At 49.6% G+C, this 19,434-nt stretch overlaps 2 protein-coding genes across 6 annotated transcripts; one reads left to right on the top strand and one right to left on the bottom strand.

Annotated features, from left to right (window-relative positions):
- The first annotated feature begins 8 nt into the window (after positions 1-8).
- Positions 9-12,497, top strand: mmp28 (matrix metallopeptidase 28). 2 transcript variants are annotated; one of them, XM_061828518.1, is made up of 8 exons: positions 9-345; positions 1,611-1,687; positions 3,213-3,412; positions 8,378-8,599; positions 8,672-8,917; positions 10,315-10,464; positions 11,595-11,748; positions 11,829-12,497. In XM_061828518.1, the coding sequence occupies exons 1-8, from the start codon at positions 241-243 to the stop codon at positions 12,211-12,213; spliced, it is 1,539 nt and encodes a 512-aa protein (XP_061684502.1). In that variant the 5' UTR covers positions 9-240; the 3' UTR covers positions 12,214-12,497. The 2 variants fall into 2 exon arrangements, with proteins under 2 accessions (XP_061684502.1, XP_061684501.1); XM_061828517.1 differs by having other exon boundaries at positions 11-345; positions 11,595-11,762; positions 11,829-12,489.
- Positions 12,498-13,209: 712 nt separating this feature from the next.
- Positions 13,210-19,128, bottom strand: LOC133505345 (protein FAM124B). 4 transcript variants are annotated; one of them, XM_061828522.1, is made up of 7 exons: positions 19,003-19,128; positions 17,798-17,829; positions 17,163-17,372; positions 15,188-15,577; positions 14,913-15,109; positions 14,298-14,412; positions 13,210-14,125 (listed from the first exon to the last, which is right to left on the bottom strand). In XM_061828522.1, the coding sequence occupies exons 2-7, from the start codon at positions 17,811-17,813 to the stop codon at positions 13,788-13,790; spliced, it is 1,266 nt and encodes a 421-aa protein (XP_061684506.1). In that variant the 5' UTR covers positions 17,814-17,829; positions 19,003-19,128; the 3' UTR covers positions 13,210-13,787. The 4 variants fall into 4 exon arrangements, with proteins under 4 accessions (XP_061684506.1, XP_061684504.1, XP_061684505.1 ...); XM_061828520.1 differs by lacking the exon at positions 19,003-19,128 and adding an exon at positions 18,112-18,943 and having other exon boundaries at positions 13,211-14,125; positions 17,798-17,830; XM_061828521.1 differs by lacking the exon at positions 19,003-19,128 and adding an exon at positions 18,207-18,943 and having other exon boundaries at positions 13,211-14,125.
- Positions 19,129-19,434: the final 306 nt, after the last annotated feature.

Below are 19,434 nucleotides of genomic sequence, written 5' to 3'. Positions count from 1 at the left end.
ACCAAATAGAAATAGTTAAAATGGTTGATTTTTTTAGACAAGCACGCGTTCAATGTCCCGCAGTGCCTGGGGAAGAGGGGCGGGGTCGCCTCGAGTCACGACTCCCCGAGATGAAGGTGACGGGCGGCTCATTTTCTCCGCCGCTTCCTCCTCGAGGCAGAACCCGACCGGGTGGTCGTTCGCGGTCCTTCCCCGTAGCGGTAATGCCGCTCGCTCCGCCGCGGTGGTGGCCGCTCAACGATGGACCGGTACCGGGGCGGCCGCGGCGCGCAGCCCGTCTGGATCTTGGCCGCGACTTGTTTGCTCGGCGCCGCCCGCGGCTCTCCGCTCCCCGTCGAGCCTGAGGTACTCCCGCAACACCTGACGACCCAACAACCACCCGACCGCCGCCTTGACTTCATTTTACGAGCGTTGCAATTAGTCGAAGCGTGTCACGTCTGTTAGCTAAGACTTGAGCAGTCCTGTAAGGTTACGCGCCATGTTGATTATTTTTGTCAAAAGAGTACGCGTATTAATGTTGTGGAATTGGTCAAAGTTCATTCTCTTCCGTAATGGTGGCATTTGTGCGGCTTTATTTTCTACTTTGAGCTCCGTTCACAATTAGCTCTCCTGGGTCTTAATTAAGCGACCTAACAGGAAATGTCGCCTCATTTGTGCTAGTAGAAATAAATCACCTTAGCAAGAACAAACAAACACGTTTAATCTTCCAGTAACGCTATAAAACTCGTTTCAATTTGTCTGCTTTTTCTGTCCCCTTTTCTCTCTGTTTGAGCTTCTTTTTTTTTTTTTTGGTGTGTGGCCATAATCCCAAAAGCTATGTTTCAACGCAAAACTCGAAAATTCCAATCGTGGTGCTGGTCGCATTTTGTAGCTTTATTTTTTTTCCTTACACAAGCGTCACCCTTTTGCTAAAAAAACAAACAAACTGAAAAACGTCAGAAAAAACTACAAGCTAATTAGAACATTTCACATTTATTTCAGGGCTAATCAGAGGCACCTAATTGTCGTTTGGTGTTCACATTTGTGCAACTTTGGCCTGAAAAAATATTTGCCTTTTTTTTTTCTTCGTCATAAATGCTTCCCATCGTCAAACAAATTGAAATCTTATTCAAAGACAACGCAAGCTAAAACAAAATGCAGATTTTTAAATGTCTTTTATTATTAAGGCTGACAAAATTCATATATATTGAAATAATTTTTCATTATTTTATACCATAAAAAAAAAACTCACATATGAGTTGTCTCGACTTTATGTAGCCCTTTTTATGTTTTTGGTGTTCAAGTGCCATAATTTGTTTTGTGGTTTTCTCGCCCCCCCAAACAATCCCCTCCAGCATCATTCTTTGCGCGGAGACAAACAAAAATAAATTTCTGTTGCGCATTCCTTCCTGTGTGCGCTTCTATTTTAATTTTACCTCCGAGCACATCTGTCACCGCCGCGCTTGTGCTAGTGTCTGAACAAGTACCGTCATTAAAAAAAAAAAAAGAAAAAAAAACATAATACATCACCTACCAAAGTACGACTTGCATTGTGTGTCGAGTTGTTGAGAGCAAAATGTTTGCAATATTGTTCATGTTTGTTGTGTTAATAACCGTCACTTCATCCGCAGGCTTTCCTGGAAAAATATGGCTACCTTCGTGACGGCAACCTCGCCCACGACGCAGTTGAGATGCGCTCGGCAATCCGGTGAGTTTTGTCTTTACCCTGAATAACGAGCGCCAGCGCGACGCGATGCGACGGATTTATTTTGCGGCGGCGGCGAGATCGGGACGTCGCCCCCGAAGGGCCTCCCGAAGCACACCTGCGCTCGCCTCTCCGCCGAAAAACCGCTCCTGAACCCTCTCTGAACCCTCCAAGAATTTCAGGACCCCCCCCCTACACCCCCCTTCTGGCCTGCAGGCTCCACTGCGCGCTCATGAAAACAGATTGGACGCAGTCCGTCAATTATGCAGTTGAGTTCAGGTGCACGATATTCCCCCCCGCGGGGGTCCCTGGATTGGACATTTTTTCATTCTCTCTGTTTATTAAACGTAAATCTCCGCAGGCCCGTTTGTGATTTGTGTGTAAAGCTTCACCCGGCGACTCAAAGTGATCGAATTATGATTTGAAATGTCCATTCCTTCCATCCGTCCGTTTTCTCAGCCGCTTATCCTCACGAGGGTCGCGGAAATGCCGGAGTCAATCCCAGCTGTCGACGTGCAGGAGGCGGGGTACACCCCGAACTGGTCGCCGGCCAATCGCGGGGCACATCGAGACAAACAGCCGCGCTCACAGCCACACCTTGGGACAATTTAGTGTAAAAATTAACGTTGCATGTTTTTGGGATGTGGGGGGAAAACGGAGTGCCCACCCGGAGAAAAGCCACGCAGGCACGGGGAGGACATGCAAACTCACATAGGCGGGTCTGTGATTGAACCCGGGACCTCAGAACTGTGAGGCAAACACTTTACCAGCTGAGCCACCGTGCCACCGCACACAAAAGTGAATTGTTAAAAAAAAAAAAAATACGTTCATAAACTAAAATACCATAATTTTTCACACGCTTTCAACCCTCCGGTTTCCGTGGTAATGCGGCTAATTTGCGCATTTTTTTCCAACGGCCACAAGGAAGCACTCGATCGGAAAAGGTAAGAATGAGACCGATGGAATATATATGCCGAGGAAGTGACTTTTACCGGCCCTGTTAGCGCTGTGCTAGCGTGTTGCTTCTGTGTACTGTCTTATTGATATTTATCGATAAGTTTTATTTTTAATCGGGGCTGTTAGTGTTAGCGCTACCTTTAGCGCAGCGCTAGCATTAGCACTAGTGTTAAAGTCTGTTACTGGCGTGTTAATTTAAATGTTAAATGTACCCTGTTAGTATTAGCGCTAGCTTTAGTGTGATGTTAGCGCTAGCGTTAAACTCTCTGTGTACCGTCTTTCTTTGTAAATATCTCACGTTTCATTGTGGGCACGTTGCGACTTTTACACAGCTGCGGCGTATGTATGTACCAAATGGTATTTCCTTTACAAATGTACTCTGTGAGTTTTATAACCAGGTGCGCTCTGTAGGCCGGGAATTACGATAGTGATCTTTTCTTGACATATTCCCGTTTATTTACCTGGTGCTAAGTAAACAAACCTGCTACATGCTAACCACTAGTCCCGCGTCCTGAGGTCGGTCCGAGGAATTGGACACTTACGCAAACGTTTTGGCCTCTTCTCTTGTCAGGGAGTTCCAGTGGTTGTCTCGCCTGCCCGTGACAGGCGAACTGGACAGCGCCACCTTGAGGCAGATGGCCGAGCCGCGCTGCGGCGTGTCGGACGAGGGCAGCCAGCGGGTGTGGGCTCGGAGGGTCAACGTCGTCTTCGCCGGGACGGGTTCTGCCGCGGCGCCGCCGCCGGGCCGCAGGAAGCGCGCCGCAGCCGAAGGTAGCGAATGTCGGCCATCTTTGTCCTGTTGGGGATTTTGTGATGTGTGGGTGCATGCTGAGTCCACCTTGGTAAGCTAAAATCACTTAGCGGAGCCCAGCGTTGTCATTGACATTTACTATCAGCGATCTCAAAGCTGGTTTCTGTAGCCGGGGTTAAATCGGCAAAGTCCCAGTCCCTTTTGCCACCGCCCGGCTCCAGTCACTCACATTTGGAAAAATGTACGGGTGTGGTCAGTCATGCCCGCAGATATAAAGTTGTAATTATGAGTGTACCCCTTTAAGAGCGGAGGGGGGCGGTGTCAGGTATACGAGGAAGTAGAAGGAGGCCGTCCGGCTGTGGTTCACTGCGCTGGATCACTTTTCATGTGCGCTGAGAGCGTGCGACAGGTGCGCAATTGCACAATTGCGCAGCTTAGAGGGAACATTGGTCAAAACTGCACAAAATAAGCAACGCCTTTCAATGTACTACGGCCTCGTTGTCGTTTATTCTCTCTGACGTCCTTGGGAGTCGATTATGACGTTTGCGTCCGTGATGTTTACAAACGGCGGTTCCGGCTGAATGTAGACTGGAATGGATCACGCCGCAGTTTTCAACCGTTTGCCTTCGATCGGAGTCATTTCAATGGCAACGACCCAAAAAGTCTGCGCGTAAACCCCGAGTGACTTTTCGCCGCGTTTCCTCGTAATGTCTCCCGAGAACGGGCTGCGGTGTTCATGCCCTCCCTGCAGTTCCCTCCGCCTCCTCTAGGGGCTTCTCTCGGCTTGTCCCTGCTGCCTTGCGTCGTGTGAAACCGTCGCATTCCTCCGTGTCACCCAAAAAAAAATAAAAACCGTTGACGACTGATGTTCGGGGAATGCGGTGACGGCTGACGTTCGCCGCTGTCTTTTCACGTTAGTACCTGACGTGATCCGTCCGGCAGAAATATCCGCAACCCGCCGAATGTTTTGTCTCCGTGGCGACACATCGCCATGACGACATGTTACAGATCTGCTTGTATGGAAGCAAATACACTCTTTCTGGGATCGACTGAATTGGTGGGGAACATACGCGTATCTATTACTTTTTCCTGGACCCGCATTGGGCTAGCAAAATGGGATGAATGAATGAAATGATGAAAAATGAAGTGTTCCCCCCTCCCCCCCCCGTAACGAGGTTTGACCTTCAGCCAAACTTCTGCGGTTCATAAATGGAGCAAGTTGTAAAAAGAGCGATTGAAATTGAATTAGAGGCCTGAGATGGCGCCGCGCAGGGATGAATTTTCACATGACGATTTCGATGATAGTCTACTATCACGTCCTGCGGTTTTAACATTTAGTTATTTTATTGTTTCTAACGGCCGTCTTTCCCTTTAAATGTTTGAATAGACCTGAATGTCGAGTAAAAACCAGATCCGAGCAGCTGCTGTGACAAAACGCAAACGAGGGGCACGTTGGCTCGGCGAAAAACCTCCGAGCAAGTCGGGAAAAACAAACCTCGACTCGTGTGCTGCGCCGGACGTTCCCGCCGACGTCGACCGAGCTGACATTCCACCGCCCACGTCGTAGATAAGCGCCTACGAGAGCGATCGGCGGCGTCCGGGGGTGGGCTGGGGGTGGGCTGGGGGTGGGCTTTAGTTTTCACAGGTGCCGACAACCTCTTGCTTGCTATCAGGCGCCGCCTGACGGGGGGAATTTAACAATATTTGCACAGGATGTACAGAGAAGGGATAAAAATTGCCGTCTTTCGTAAATTCGTCCGTCCGTCCGTTTGTCCTCTTTCTGGAGTGTTTCCCAGCTGACTTTGCGCGAGAAGCAGCGTACGTCCGAGACTGCTCACCGACCAATCGGAGTTGGAAATGAACGAATGTGCCTTTCGGTATCGGTCAGGGGAGAAAAACAAAAACGATGAATGGGCCGATTGATTTTAAAAATGGATATGATGAATAAAATAACTTTTTCTTATGCTCTATTATTTTCTTTTGCCGTGAAATGAAAACTAGAGAGGCCTTTTCAGAGATGAAAAAAAGTCCAAAATACATAAATGAACCAGTCCAAGTGTGTCCCGTTGACCCCCGCATACTTGCACTTTGCATGCGTACTATTCCATCCATCCATTGTATTTTGCCGCTTATCCTCACAATGGTTCGCAGGGAGCGCCGGAGCCTATTCCAGCTTTCGACGGGCAGGAGGCGGGGTAACGACAGCAAATCGCAGGGCACATCGAGACAAACGGTCGCACTCACAGTCACACCTACGGTCAATTTGGAGTGTTCAGTTAATGTTGCATGTTTTTGGGAAATGGGAAGAAACCGGAGTACTCACCCGGAGAAAAGCCACGCAGGCGCGGCGAGAAGGTGCAAACTCCACACAGGTGGGTCCGGCATCGAACCCGGGACCTCAGAGCTGTGAAGCCAACGCTTTCCAGCTGATCCACCGGTTTTTCATTTTAATTTTATTTTTTTTTATTTATAATGATATATATATATATATATATCAACCGGAACACATATGTTTGCACGAAGGTATGCCCTATATTTAATTTTCAATACATGTCTCGTATAAATGAATTCAAAGTTCTTCTATAAATATATATATTATTTTTTTTAATTGAATTGAACTTTTTCATACACTTATTGATAGTTTATCCCTGTTTATTGAAAAATGATTTTTGGTCACAAAAATGTTATTTTCAATGCAATGAAAATGGGAGTCATTTCACCGCAGATTTTCCGCCATACATATCTGGACACGTTTTGTTTCTCGAGCTGGACGGCAGATCGTCGTCGGCGTCCTGCACACTCGTTAACCTGCCGCCCTGTCCAGAAATGATTTATTTGTTATCTGCTCATCTGAGCCACTCCCCGAGAACGCCCGAGATAGCAAGACCGCCGCCGCACTGGCCATCGGTGTAATTACTTCCACGGGGGAAATGGCGGAATGTCTTGTGGATCCCACTTCCTGGCCTCTCGGCGGTCCGCAGGGAACTCTCGCCGTGGAGGCCGCGCCCGGACCCGACAGCTCCTCACGTACGACGTACTTTTCACGTCTTTCCCCTCATTTTTCCTTCTCTGGCTTGTTTGAAACGCAGCCAGGATGACGGCAAACCGGCATTCACAAAAACCAACCGGGTCGCGTTGTATTTCCCCCCCCCCACCCCTCGACTACCATCAAGTAACTCCGGCGTTACGTTCAGGCCGCCGTCCCGGTTGCCAGATCCGACGCGGAGCCGCGAGTCCTCGTTTTCGACAGCCCGCTCGCCGTCACGTACGCTGCGAGTCCCAAAACCTCCGACCCAAAGATGGTTTCCTGGTCCGCAGCCGCCGTGTCCGAGTCCTGCACGGCCGGCTGCCTTTGCTGCACATTGTGTATTCCCGTGTGTACACTACGGGATTACTCGTGTAAATTGAAGAGCAGCCGAATGTACTGCATTTCCGCCCCTCGGCGAGTACGTGACCGGTATGTCGGCGGACCACGTGAGCGGTCAAATTCAAGACGAGTCGGGGGGTACAAATATGTACTGCATAACTTTAACCCGTAAATTGTAACTCTGCTCGAACATAACTGGCAATTTGTATTGCAGTACATGGAATGGCGAGATGGAAACATGCAGATATGTCGATGTAAACGCCGCGATGAACTATTTAATTTTTACAGAAAAACCCTGTAATTTACCGGCCCTGTTAGTAAATTTTAAATTAAAATTACAATTCGATAGCGCTAAGCTAACGAAAAGGTCTGTCACTTTTATAGAATTTGTACATCTTCTGTGGAAATTGTACAGAACAATTACAAATTCTATTGGACTTGGGTCCTAAAGTCTGTATTTCTTTAGAACTGTTCAATAGAAAATTTTTAGCAGGGCGCTTTCAACCCTGCGGATTATGCGGTGATGCGGCTAATTTGCGCTTTTTTTTTTTTTTTTTTTCCATAACGGCCGCAAGGGGGCACTTGAGCGGAAAAGTTAAGAGTGAGACCGGTGGAACGTATGTGCCGAGAAAGTGACTTTTACCGGTCCGGCCCTGTTAGCGCTGCCCTAGCGTGTCACTGCCATGTCTGTGATTTTTACCGGTGTGTGTGTATATATATATATATATATATATATATTTTTATTTTTTTTTTTTTTCTACCGGCCGTGTTAGCGTGGCGCTAGCGTTAGTGTTAGTGTAGCGTAGTGTTAGCGTTAGTGCGGTGCTAGTCTTAGTGCGGCGTTAGCATGGCGCTAGCATTAGTGTACTAGCGTTAGCGCGGCGGTACCGTTAGTGGTTGTGTTAGCGTGGCCCTAGCGGTAGCGTTAAGCTCTGTGTACTGTCTTTGTAAATATCTCACGTTTCAATGTGGGCACTTGCGACTTTTACACGGGTGCGGCCCATGTACGTACCAAATGGTATTTCCTTTACAAATGTACTCGGTGAGGCTTATAACCAGGTGCGCTCCGTAGGCCGGGAATTACAGTACACCAATTGAGGAAGTCTGGATATTGTATGATGATTCCTATATTTAAGATATATTGCAGATAAATAAACCTCATTTTAAATAATAAATTAAAAATAAAAATAAATTCCTTTTTGTTCAATGCGATGGTAGAAGTACACACACTTTAGTCACGTGTATTATTGTATGAGAAAATGATGGTCATTTAATTGTAATATATTTACTTTGTATACTATGCTTTAAGTAACGGGTGTCAAACTCCAGGCCCGGGGGCCAGATCCGGCCCGCCACATGATTGTATGTGGCCGGCGAAGGCAAATCGAGCGTATCAACTTCCGTCGTTCTTGTTGAAATTTGTACCAAATGTTCAAATCGTCACATCACAAATGGTATGACCCAAAAACTAGTTCATCAATTTCACGTGTAAATACGATGAAGCGATTCAAGATTTCGAAGGGCAAGCGTGAGTTCAATGTGGCCCCCGACAAAAACGAGCGGCTTGACGCCACGTTGCATACTTGATACGGCATGTTTGCGTGTGTGTTCCGCGTAGCCTACAAGTGGTCCAAGCGCCGCCTGTCCTACCGGATCGTGAACTGGCCGCGGCGCTTGCGTCTGAGCTCGGTGCGACTGGCGGCGAGCGCCGCTTTCCAGCTGTGGGGGAACGCGTCGGGCCTGGCGTTCCGGGAGGCCCCCGACGGGCCCGCCGACATCCGGCTGGCCTTTTACGAGGGGGACCACGACGACGGCGCCGGCAACGCCTTTGACGGGCCAGGTGCGGGACAAACGGACCGCCGCCGTACGTCGAGAGGCGAGCGGGCGAAAACGCGATCTGGCGTCGTTTCAGGGGGGACCCTGGCCCACGCCTTCCCGCCCCGCCGAGGCGAAGCCCACTTCGACGAGGCCGAGAGGTGGACCCTGAACGGGCACAAGGGCCGCAACCTGTTCACGGTGATGGCCCACGAGATCGGACACACCCTGGGCCTGGAGCACTCGCCCGTGCGTCACGCCCTCATGTCGCCCTACTACAGGAAGCTGGGCCGCGGTCTGGTCATGAGCTGGGACGACGTCTTCGCCGTGCAGCGGCTGTACGGTGAGACGACGTTTCGCCGTTCTTGAGGGCCGGAACGCGTCGAGTTGATTTTCGCTTCGTAGCGGAATGATTGAATCAAAGATAGTCGTCGTGCGGTCGCTTCTGAGCTGCGGAGCTCATTGGCCACCAAAGCCGAAGTCGCCATCCGCCATCTTGCTACTCCCGTTTCGTGGCTGTGAGGAAACATTCCACAGGTAAATTAGAAAGATTTACTTTGACACTGTTAAAGTTTGTTTGTAAAGGTTTTTTTTTTAATTTTCTGTTGAGCTCAATTCACTTGAACAAAATTTTGTTTCCGGTTGTCGTCGTTCACTGTTCACTGTCCGCTTCACCTTTAAAGGCCGACGCGAAAAAGCGACGACGATATTTTCCCAAACTTCATCAGCGGATAAGGGAGAAAACACATTTTCTGTGAAAATTTTCAATGAATTTCATAATACAGAACTCTGCAAATTGAATTTGACTTTCAAATGCGAGAAAATAAGTTTTAAATAGGAGGTCGCAGAGACAACAATGCGTTTAGCGTGTATCATTACCGTTATTAATTCCCCCAAAATATCGAACTGATTGACTTAAAATTGAATGTTTTCATGACAAAAGACAATGCTGAGTTTTTTGCTACGTTATGCTGATCGTGCTTCACAGCGTATTTTTTGAAACGTCACGGAAATCGGGCCTTAGGTAATATGCAAGCTTTCTTGCTAGTCAGGGCGTTCTTGGTCTTTCCTTCGCACTTCGCCTTTTTTTGCCTTACCAAATCGAATTAAAAAAAAAAAAATCCTTCATGTTACCGAAATTGAAAAAATGTCAAGATCACATGACCCCCCCCCCCCCCCCTCAAAAACCCAACCAGTAAACGGCGTCTTCCACACGTTCTGGGAGTACCAAGATGGCGGCATTTGATGCGCAACATCAGGGAGGACGCAATTCGGAATGGAAGTCGACACGGACACGCTGAGATCCATCCATTTGCTTTGCTGCTTATCCTCACAAGGGTTGCGGGAAGTGCCGGAGCCTATCCCGGCTGTCAACGGGCAGGAGGCTGGTGGGGTACACCCCGAACTGGTCGCTAGAGACAAACAGCCGCACTCATAATTACACCTAGGGGCAATTTAGAGTGTCCAATTAATGTTGCACGTTTTTGGGAAGTGGGAAGAAACCGCAGTGCCCACCCGGAGAAAAGCCACGCAGGCACGGGGAGAACATGCAAACTGCACACAGGCGGGTCCGGGATTGAACCCGGGACCTCAGAACTGTGAGGCCAATGATTTCTAGCTGATCCACCGTGCCGCCCTGTCCCAAATTTTTTTTTGGTTTCCATTTCCATTTTTTCCCCCCCAACTTATGATTGATCCATTTTTTTTTTTTTCTTGTACTTTTTCACCTCACCTTTTCAGGTAAGCCGGCAGGCGCCGGGCCGGCGCGCCCGCCGGGCGAGGCGCTGCGCGCCGCCCTGCAAGAGTGGGAGTTCATGGACGCCGGCGACGGGCACGAGGGCGGCCCGCCCCTCTACTGCCGATCCGGCGTGTTTGACGCCATCACTCAAGGTGAGACAACGCGCTCGTTTTATCGACGATGTCGTTGTCGAGTCGATGCTGATAGTTGTTGAGCTTGTGACGCCGGCCCGAACGGATTCGCTTTAGTGTCGACCTTCCACGTGGTGCCGGCGAGGAACTTCAGAACGTTGTTTATTCGATCAAATCTATCTGTCTGTCTGTCGCTAGGTAGCTGGATGGATGCTAGCTAGTTCGCAGGGTATCTGTCTGTCTGTCTGTCTGTCGCTAGGTAGCTGGATGGATGCTAGCTAGTTCGCAGGGTATTTATCTGTCTGTCTGTCGCTAGGTAACTGGATGGATGCTAGCTAGTTCGCAGGGTATCTGTCTGTCTGTTGCTAGGTAGCTGGATGGATGCTAGCTAGTTCGCAGGGTATCTGTCTGTCTGTCTGTCTGTCGCTAGGTAGCTGGATGGATGCTAGCTAGTTCGCAGGGTATTTATCTGTCTGTCTGTCGCTAGGTAGCTGGATGGATGCTAGCTAGTTCGCAGGGTATCTAGCTATCTATCTATCAAATTTTATTTATTTGACCGCACAATTTTTGCGTGTTCATGGAACGTCAGCGAGGGATCGAAGGTGACGGCGAAGATTTTCGGTTGACGGAGGACATGAATCCGATTTCGATTGTTCAGTCTCGTCGACCGTTTGGCGAACAGCATGGCCGGTGATTTTTTTTCGGTCGAAAGTCGGAGACTTCGGGTGGCAAAGAAGTCGTGGACCGCGCGTAGGTGTCGGTTCAACGCCGTGCACGGTGGTGTGATGGAGGGACCGCCGGGTGGGATGGTAACGTCGTCGGCGTATGACACCGCGCCGATTCCCGTCGGTGGCCTGGGCGATTTTGAGATGTAGTGATTGAAAAGCAGCGGGCTCAGAACGCCCCCCTGGGGGACGCCTTGGCAAACTCGATAACCTGATATGTAATGTTATTCTTACCGTAATTCAAGATAATCTCACACCCACGACTGGAACTCATCAACAATATTTTCACATACTGTTTAAAGATATGAACATGAGTAATTTCTAGTATTTTTGACAGTGTCAGTGCCATGAGAATTCTTAATAATTTTGTTCAAGGTCACTCAGGCTAGCTGCCTTTTCCACTTGCTGTTGCCGTTTTGAGTCCAGACCCCAACGGGACCGTGCTGGTGTTCCGAGGCGGCGTGTACTGGAGCGTGTCGGCCGGGGGGAGGGCGAGCGGCCCGCATCCTCTTCGCCGGCGTTGGCCCGACCTCCCCGCGGCCATCGAGGCCGCCGCCTTCTCGCCGTTGGACGCAAAGTGGTACTTCTTTCGAGGTAAGATTTCTGCCATATCGCATGGATATCTGCAACAATTTCCGCTTGTTTCTGTGGTTCCCGCAGGGAAACGCACGTGGCGCTACACGGACCAAATCCTCGACTCCGGCTTCCCCCGCCAGAGCGCCGACGTGGGTCTACCTCGCCACCCGGACTGCGCCTTTTTCTACGCCCCTTTAGGGCACATGGTACTGCTCAAGGGGTCTCGCTACTTCGTCCTCAACCTGCAGACCTTCAGCCGGGAGCCCTACTACCCCCGCCAGCTGAAAGACTGGAGTGGCGTTCCGCAGGGCACCAACGGGGCGCTGAGCCGGCCCGACGGGCGCCTCTACCTCTTCAGGGAGCGCCGCTTCTGGAGGTTCGACCCGGGAAAAGTGCGGGTCACTCGAGTGGGCCAGTGGTCCAAAGAGCTGAGCTGGACTGGTTGCGGGCAAGCTCCTCAGAGCAATGACATCGCGTGACCAGCAGAGGGAGCGCTGACTCGTCGCGGTTTAGCTTTTGCCAGAGGCACAAGTAGGCGAGCTCACTTACCACCGTACCGTTTTATATTTATAACCTCAAACTGTTTTAATAGTATTATCTACTGTAAATGTGACTGGATTAGGATACTTTAGTGATAAACTACGGTCAAACCTCGGTTCTCGAACGTCCCCGTTTTCAAACGAAAGATACAGATACGGCAATGCACTCCCAGCCTAGCGTACTCTACTACTAAAGCAAATAAAAACATTTCTTAAATTATTTTATTATATAAAGTATTTAAACTATACATGTAGTTCTACTATGCAGTTAATTATCAGGAAAAGCTAAAAAAAAAAAAAAAAAAAGCTTTAAAAAGCCACATTTTTTTTTTAGCCTTGCAACGCATTATTTCTCTGTCCATTAATTGTAATGCGAATCATCGATTCGGTTTTCGAACGAATCACTTCTCGAACGTTTTTTGGGAATGGATTGTGGTCGAGAACCGAGGCTGTACTGTAGTTGCATGTGCCACTGCAGGAACAGAACTAGGTTGTGGATCTAGGATGAAAAGAACCCAACTGTGGTTTACGCTATTAAAAAAAAAAAAAAAAAAAAACCAGTTTTTTATTTTAATGGAGGGAACCAACCCCCAAAGCACTTCGTGGTGGTTTATCCCCATTTGACCACACCCCCCTTAATGCATCAATTATGGTGGGTAGAGGGAAGTGTGGAAAAATGTAAAAAGCAAGTTAAAATTACTCTTATAAAAATTGAAGAATTTGACATTTCGGCACAAAACAACGTCATCGATCGGGTCTGGTGTTGATGGCTGAGAAGCAGAACTTTTGGAAACGCCGCATTGAACGAACGAGCGCTCGAAAGGCGGCGGGACAATTTTTGAGTCATTTTGCATTTTTGCATTGCCTTGGAAAAAAAAAAAAGCAGTTTTGGTTTTGGAAGTACAACACCCGATACCGAAACCTGGTCATCACCCGCACATTTATTTTCCCCGTCTTGTAAACATGCGATCTGAGAAGCCCCCCCATGCTCAGCGGTTAGAGCACCGGTTTGGTAAACCAGGGGTTGTGAGTTTGAATCCCAAAAAAAAGGGGATCCGGTGTAAAAACTGTGCCAAACAAATAACGGCGGTCATCTGAGCTGTGACGACCACGAACGGGACAAGCCGAAAGAACATTTAGTTGTACGCAAAAAGCAGCTTCCAGCGTAAGACTTTTTTTTTTTTTTTTTTCTTTTAAAAGTTAAGCAAATACTTCATAGTCACAAAATAACACGTTCAAAGATGATGATGATCAGTTCTAGCTCGATACGCAAAAACACTCTCCCGCTTATCCTCATCAGGGTCTGCAAGTGAGCTGCAGCCTATCCCGGCTGACTTTGAGTGAGGAAAAAGCAGAAACTGGTTGCCACGTCCGGACTGGGACGATTATTTACACTCTTCTTGCTTGTGTGACATTTTTTTTTTTTTTTTTTTTTTTGCTGTCGGTCTTCAGAACGTCTTGAAATACTTGAAAGTGGCACATTGCGCACGGTTGCCCGGCGTCCTCAGATGAAGAACTCGTCGGCCGGATCCCCGCCATTGACTCGCGACGACGGCGGGTCGGAAAAATCGGGCGCGGTCCCGCTTCCCGCGGGGGCAGCGCGAGCCACGGCGACGCCCGTGTCCACGTTGGTCTCCCCGTCGTGGTCGTCGTCCTCCAGCAGCAGACGAGAGAGCGAACGGGCCGCGGGGGGGCGCAGGGGGGAGTCGGAGGCGGGCGGGGGCCCCGGGCTGCTGCCTCGGGAGGAGTAGCAAGAGCTGCCCGGGGGGGTGCTGCAGCAGCTGCTTGAGCCTCGGCTTCCCGGAGGCTTCCGCGCGGCCGCGTCGCCGGCGGGTCTCGCGCCTGCGGACACGTCACAGCGGGCCGAAGGTGGCTCATTTGCAGCCAAGGTAACGCGCGTTCGAATTTGTGCTCAAGGGCCACGTTTCTTTTTTGAAGTACAAAGACCAACCAAATCCGGTTGCAATGCTAATCCAATCCTAAAACTCTTCATTTGGTGAGCGGCGCTTCCTACCGCGTCTGTGGCTTTGCCAGGCCGCCGGCGGGTTTTGGACGGGTCCTCCGCCCTTGAGGTGCGTCGGGGGGAAAGCGCAGGTCAAAGGCGGCTTGCTTTGCGTCGGGGTCTTCACCTGCGGGGGAGGAGGAGGGGACGCACGACGGGCGGGAATTTGAGATTGGTTAGTCTTGTGGTTAACGTGACTCCTCGCGGTCGAGAGGTTGCGCGTTGAAATCTTGGCTCGGGCCATCCCGCGTGGAGTTTGCGTGCTCTCTTTAAATTGCCCGTAGGTGAGAATGTGTGTGAATTGTAATTCAACTGTGAGCTCCAGGTTACGATGTAAGGCACGGGTGTCAAACCCGAGGCCCTGGGGCCACATGCGGCCTGCCACGTGACTTTGTGTGGCCCGCAAAGGCAACTTCCATGGTTCTTGTAAAAATCCGGACCGAAATTTCAAATTAATTAATAAACAAATAAAAATAGAATCATATTCCGTAAAAGATAATGTGATATTACAAGCATGAAAAAGTTGAAAAACTCATTACTTCCCAGTCACGACGGCCCTCGACATTAAATGAGTTTGACCCCCCCCCGATTGTGAGAAGTTCTAGCGACCTGCAGGTCTCCTCCTACCTGGAAGAGAACTTTGTTTCCGTCCAGGTCTTCGGTCTGCCAGCGAGAGGTGCTGATGGGCGTGCAAGGGTTGGGCAGCAGAGGGACCAACTGGCCGATCTCCTCCACGCTGAACTGCAGCACGGCCGAGTTACACGGCTCCACGTGGACCCCCGCCGACACCCGCTTCAACGCGAGCTGCAGGCACAGGCCTGGTTCTGTATGGGGGGGGGGACAAAGTTTACAATCCAGGGCCACATCCCGTCATTCGAAAGGTGAAGGGCGCGGACGCTTGCCGGTGTGGAGGGTGAACCAGCAGAATCCCGTCTTCTGCTCCTGGGCCCGCTGCTGCAGCACCGTCTCGTAGAATCGCACGGCGTCCTCGTAGTTGTCGTAGCCGCTGTAGAGCGTCACGCGCAGGATCTCCCCCCCGCAGTGGACCGGCCGGACGCCCCACACGGGCATCCCCGGGCCCAGGCTGTAGAAGTCCCGACTGGGGAGGAGGTAGGGCCGCGGCGAGGCGTCGGCGCCGGAGGGGACGCGGACCCCGGCGGCAAGCTTGCCGCCGCAGTTTTCCGTGTGGTGGTAGCGCCAGGGCGGTCGCTGGAAGAAGTCCAGAACTTTGAGGATCCGCTCTTCTCCGTAAGCCTCGTGGAGAAAGAAGGTGACGGCCAGAGAAGGCGAAGCTGGAACGTAAACGTTATGACGGAAAAAGGGTGAGAAAGGCAAGCAGGAAAACAAACATTGCAGCGCGGCCGTTTTCTGTGGCGCTAGCGTCACAAAGCGAGCTGGACTCGTGGGGCGATAGCCAGGCACACAGTGGAAACGCCCGCAACCGTAAGGAGGACAACCAATGGGCGGATCCGTGACAATGATCGACAGCTCCCTTTCGACCAATCAGTGAGCGTCACTTTCTGAACTCCGCCCAGGCTGCCCACATCCGCCATCTTTTACCCACAAACAAAGAGCGCGTGGTTACTTTAAGCCTCTGAATTGCGAGTGTCTAGTCCTGCTTACATCCGAGTCGGAAATCTGGTGCTTGGATGTGGCTGGGGAACGTGTAACGGTGACGGGCGCTATCCAGAGAGATTACTGGGCGGAGATCCGGTGCGATTTCCCACCCCAGAGCATAATTTAGATAAATGCAAACGGCGGATTAAGGCTTGCGGCTGACCTCACGACCGGCCGATCGTATCGAAGATCAATCGGCACAAAGCCGTCCGTTCCAAGGTAAGTTACTTCAATTAGTCGGCGTAAAGGAAGGAGGGAGCTCGACCTGCCCTCAAGCGTTCTGTATACAAATATTTTGGGCCTACATTTACGTGTGCAGTACGTATGTTCAGACCGACAGATGATACGCATACTGCCATTATTTACGTAAATGTATTATCCGCTTCGACCGTAGATATCATTTCGAATCGACGTGTTTGTGTAGCGTAAAAATGCAAACTTACTCCGCTTTGCATCGACAATAGGCATCAGAAATATCTTATCTTATGCCCAACATTAGTTGATGAGGTGGTTCTGATTCTTTCGCATGGACGGCGTCCCGTTTATGAAACCTTGACATTATGAATACATCCTTGTGGAAAGTAATTCACGCGTTTCTGTACACTCTTTGTCCATATTTCTGATACCGCGGGCACAAAGGAAACAGAAATACTCTCAGGAATCCCTTTGAAAGAATTGCTCATAACACGCTTCGGCCGCACCGATCGGTAGCTTGGGGTGCGTGGCAACACTCCCGCGATCCTCGTGAGGATCAGCGATTTGAGCAATTTGTTATCCCCAAAAGCGTTAATTTCAACACTGATTTGTGGAAAACATGTCCCTTGTTTGGTGCTCTACCAGTACAGCCAAAAATCGAAATATCAGTTTCATTTCTTCAATGCTTGAATTATTGTACTTATTTGAAGCATATTGCAGAAGAGTTTCACCATTTGCCAAACTTCAGAATAAATTTTCGACCTCTTTCACTGTTTAATATGGATACACCGTCATATTTTCTTTTTGATATGCAGTCAGTTATTCATAGAATTAGTATAGCGTAGAGATGAAGCACAAGTTTTTAGAACAATATGAACAAAAATGACCTTACCACATATGTGCTGTCGGCTGCTTTATCCATATTTCTCTTCAAGAATGACATTAAATCAAAAAGTTTTTCAATAAATAGTTTGTACACAATTGAAGAATGGTCATTTCGGTCGGAAAAGTCAAGAACGCCGGGAGGTACGCGATAAGACTTCGGAGCTCGGGACGGGCACCTACCGGCCCCCGGAGAGAGCCGAGCGAAGCCCCCGCGAGGAGAGGCCCTCTCGGACACGTGGAAGACGCGGAGGCTCGGGCAGAGCCAGCGCAGCAGGCGGTCCAGGCTGTGCTGCAGCAGGAGAGAATCTCCGGGGTTGGCCAGCAGGTGCAAGTCGAGACCGAAGCGACGCTGCCGGTGCCGCTCGCGGGTGCGCCGGCTCGTGAGCTCGGCTGAGGGGAGCGGGAGAGGAAAGAACGTCATCGCGACAATCCTGAGCTGAGTTTGCCAAAAACAAAATGCAAGCACGGAAATTGCACTACTTCGATTGTGTTAAAATGTGACAAATTTAAATCGCAATTCGCGAGTCGAATAACATTCCACCGACAACAAAAGATGGTCGGGAAGGGAAAGCCAAGTGACGCACTTTTTAAAAATAAATCAAGATTGCAAATCCTCAGATGGTTTTACTCCGATGGTCAAAGCTAATAAATTCACTCTGTGCTGAAAGCAAAACGAGACATTCACGAACTTCAATTTTTGAAAAAGTGATCGACATTCTTGCCTATTTCCTGACACATTTGGAATCAAAAAACAACAACAAAACATAAAAGATGCGTTTATCCACTGTAAAGTCGGACGAATGAAACTCACTTACCGGGAGATGTTGACATCCTACCGCAGTCCGATCTAAAATAGAACACGAGAAGAGGATTTTGAGGGTTTTTTTTTTTTGGGAAACAACGTGCCTCCATCTTGTGGCGGCGGCTGCGGCTTCGGGACGCTTGCATCTTTGGTCTGGTCGCCATGACAACGCAGTTAGCTATCGGGAGTTCGTAAACGCGTTAAAATGCAAACAACGCTTAAAAACGAGGGTTGGACGCCGTTAAATTGCGGTGGCAACGAGTTTTTTTTTTTTTTTTTTAAAAAGTGGAGGGTAAAAATCAATGCTAGTGAAGAAAGTTACTTTCCATTGTGAGTCGGGACAAACGGCGAAGTTTGGCTAGCTGGCGTTAGCCCGCGGCTAACCTGGAAAGCTAACCACTAGCCAAACACGTCAAACTCACTACTCGGCACTTTCAGGTCCAGAATCCACGTGAGCATCTTCCGCTCCCTCCCGAACCACGCCGCTCCTGCCAACCGGGCCCACTTTTACGCGCGGGCCGAGTCTCGGAGGGGACGGCTGGTCCGCTGCGAGCATCCCGGCCGGCTTCTCCTTCCCCGACCGCCGCCGCCGGAGCCAAAAAAGGGAAGCGGCGCGATTACGTCAACCAAACGTTCATTCGAAACGATTTAAATGTTATTTACTCAAAAGAAAAAGTTCACTAAAGGCACAGAAAAGGCAATGCTGGGCGAAAGGAGCCAGCCGGGGAGTGTTTGCCAATTTAAAGCCGGCGCTAATACGACGAGCAGATGGCGTCCGCGGGAGCGGGAAGGGGGGGGGGGGCAAACACCGCGACCCCACAAAAAGATGTCCAGACGGCCGCTACGGATTGAAAAGTGCACGGAAGCCGTCAACTTAAAGCCATTGTTGTTTAAAACCTTGCTAAGAGCATTACATTACTTTTCGAAGCACCCCCCCCCCATTCAAGGACGTCGCGTTAAGTTTCTACGTCATCATGCATGAAAATCATAGCGATATAACTTCCTGTGTCCAGTTAGAAGTGATGTAAACATTTTAGGTTTATATTTTACATCATCTCGTATCGTACTGCTTATTGTCAGAAAAGCACAACAGGATAACAGTGCATTAAATTTGGATTTACATTTAGGCTTTTTAAATTAATCTACTGTACTTAAAAACCCCCAAAAAAATCCTCTGAATTTAGCAAACATTTTTTTAGAGTCTACAGCACAACTCACCGCACTTGAAAACGGCTGAATTTGCTCTTGTGGAATGTCTGTTGCGTTCCTCCGGCGCAGTCGTTCGAGGCACCGGGTCGGGCTCGACGGGACGTTTAATTGTCGGTTGCGGAGGCATCCGGCATCCTGTCGGGCCTTCTCGTTGGAAACCGCATCAAAAAGGAGTGTGGACGTCCCCGTTTTATTCTACATTTATTATGATGAAAACAAGGCCCTGTACAATCCAACTTTGCAGTGAGTACAATAATTATTTTACAATTTGTACACATTAGAACATGGTGCTAGTTAGCCCCCCCCCTCCCCATTCAAAATGCAACCAAGAAAGGGAAAAAAAAAAAAAAAAAAAAAAAATTCCTCACTGAAACCTGCACCGCGGGGATGTCGCCGCTCGGAGCGGCCGCCATTTTGTGCTCACTCGTACAGGCCTGAGTC

The sequence above is a fragment of the Syngnathoides biaculeatus genome, chromosome 8 (assembly GCF_019802595.1).
Source record: "Syngnathoides biaculeatus isolate LvHL_M chromosome 8, ASM1980259v1, whole genome shotgun sequence".
Taxonomy (NCBI): Eukaryota; Metazoa; Chordata; class Actinopteri; order Syngnathiformes; family Syngnathidae; genus Syngnathoides; species Syngnathoides biaculeatus.
Note: the sequence above shows the minus strand (reverse complement) of the source record. Positions and strands in the feature narration are given on the sequence as shown.

Bases quoted from the DNA above. Each gene is read 5' to 3' on its own strand.
- mmp28 (XM_061828517.1), top strand. From the start codon at position 241: ATGGACCGGTACCGGGGCGGCCGCGGCGCGCAGCCCGTCTGGATCTTG. The intron at 8,600-8,671 runs GTGCGGGACAAA...GCGTCGTTTCAG, and splicing joins CAACGCCTTTGACGGGCCAG to GGGGGACCCTGGCCCACGCC. The intron at 11,763-11,828 runs GTAAGATTTCTG...TGGTTCCCGCAG, and splicing joins AAAGTGGTACTTCTTTCGAG to GGAAACGCACGTGGCGCTAC.
- LOC133505345 (XM_061828519.1), bottom strand. From the start codon at position 17,948: ATGGCGACCAGACCAAAGATGCAAGCGTCCCGAAGCCGCAGCCGCCGC. The intron at 15,578-17,162 runs GTAGGTGCCCGT...TTTACGTTCCAG, and splicing joins TCGGCTCTCTCCGGGGGCCG to CTTCGCCTTCTCTGGCCGTC. The intron at 14,413-14,912 runs GTAGGAGGAGAC...CCTCCCCCGCAG, and splicing joins GAAACAAAGTTCTCTTCCAG to GTGAAGACCCCGACGCAAAG.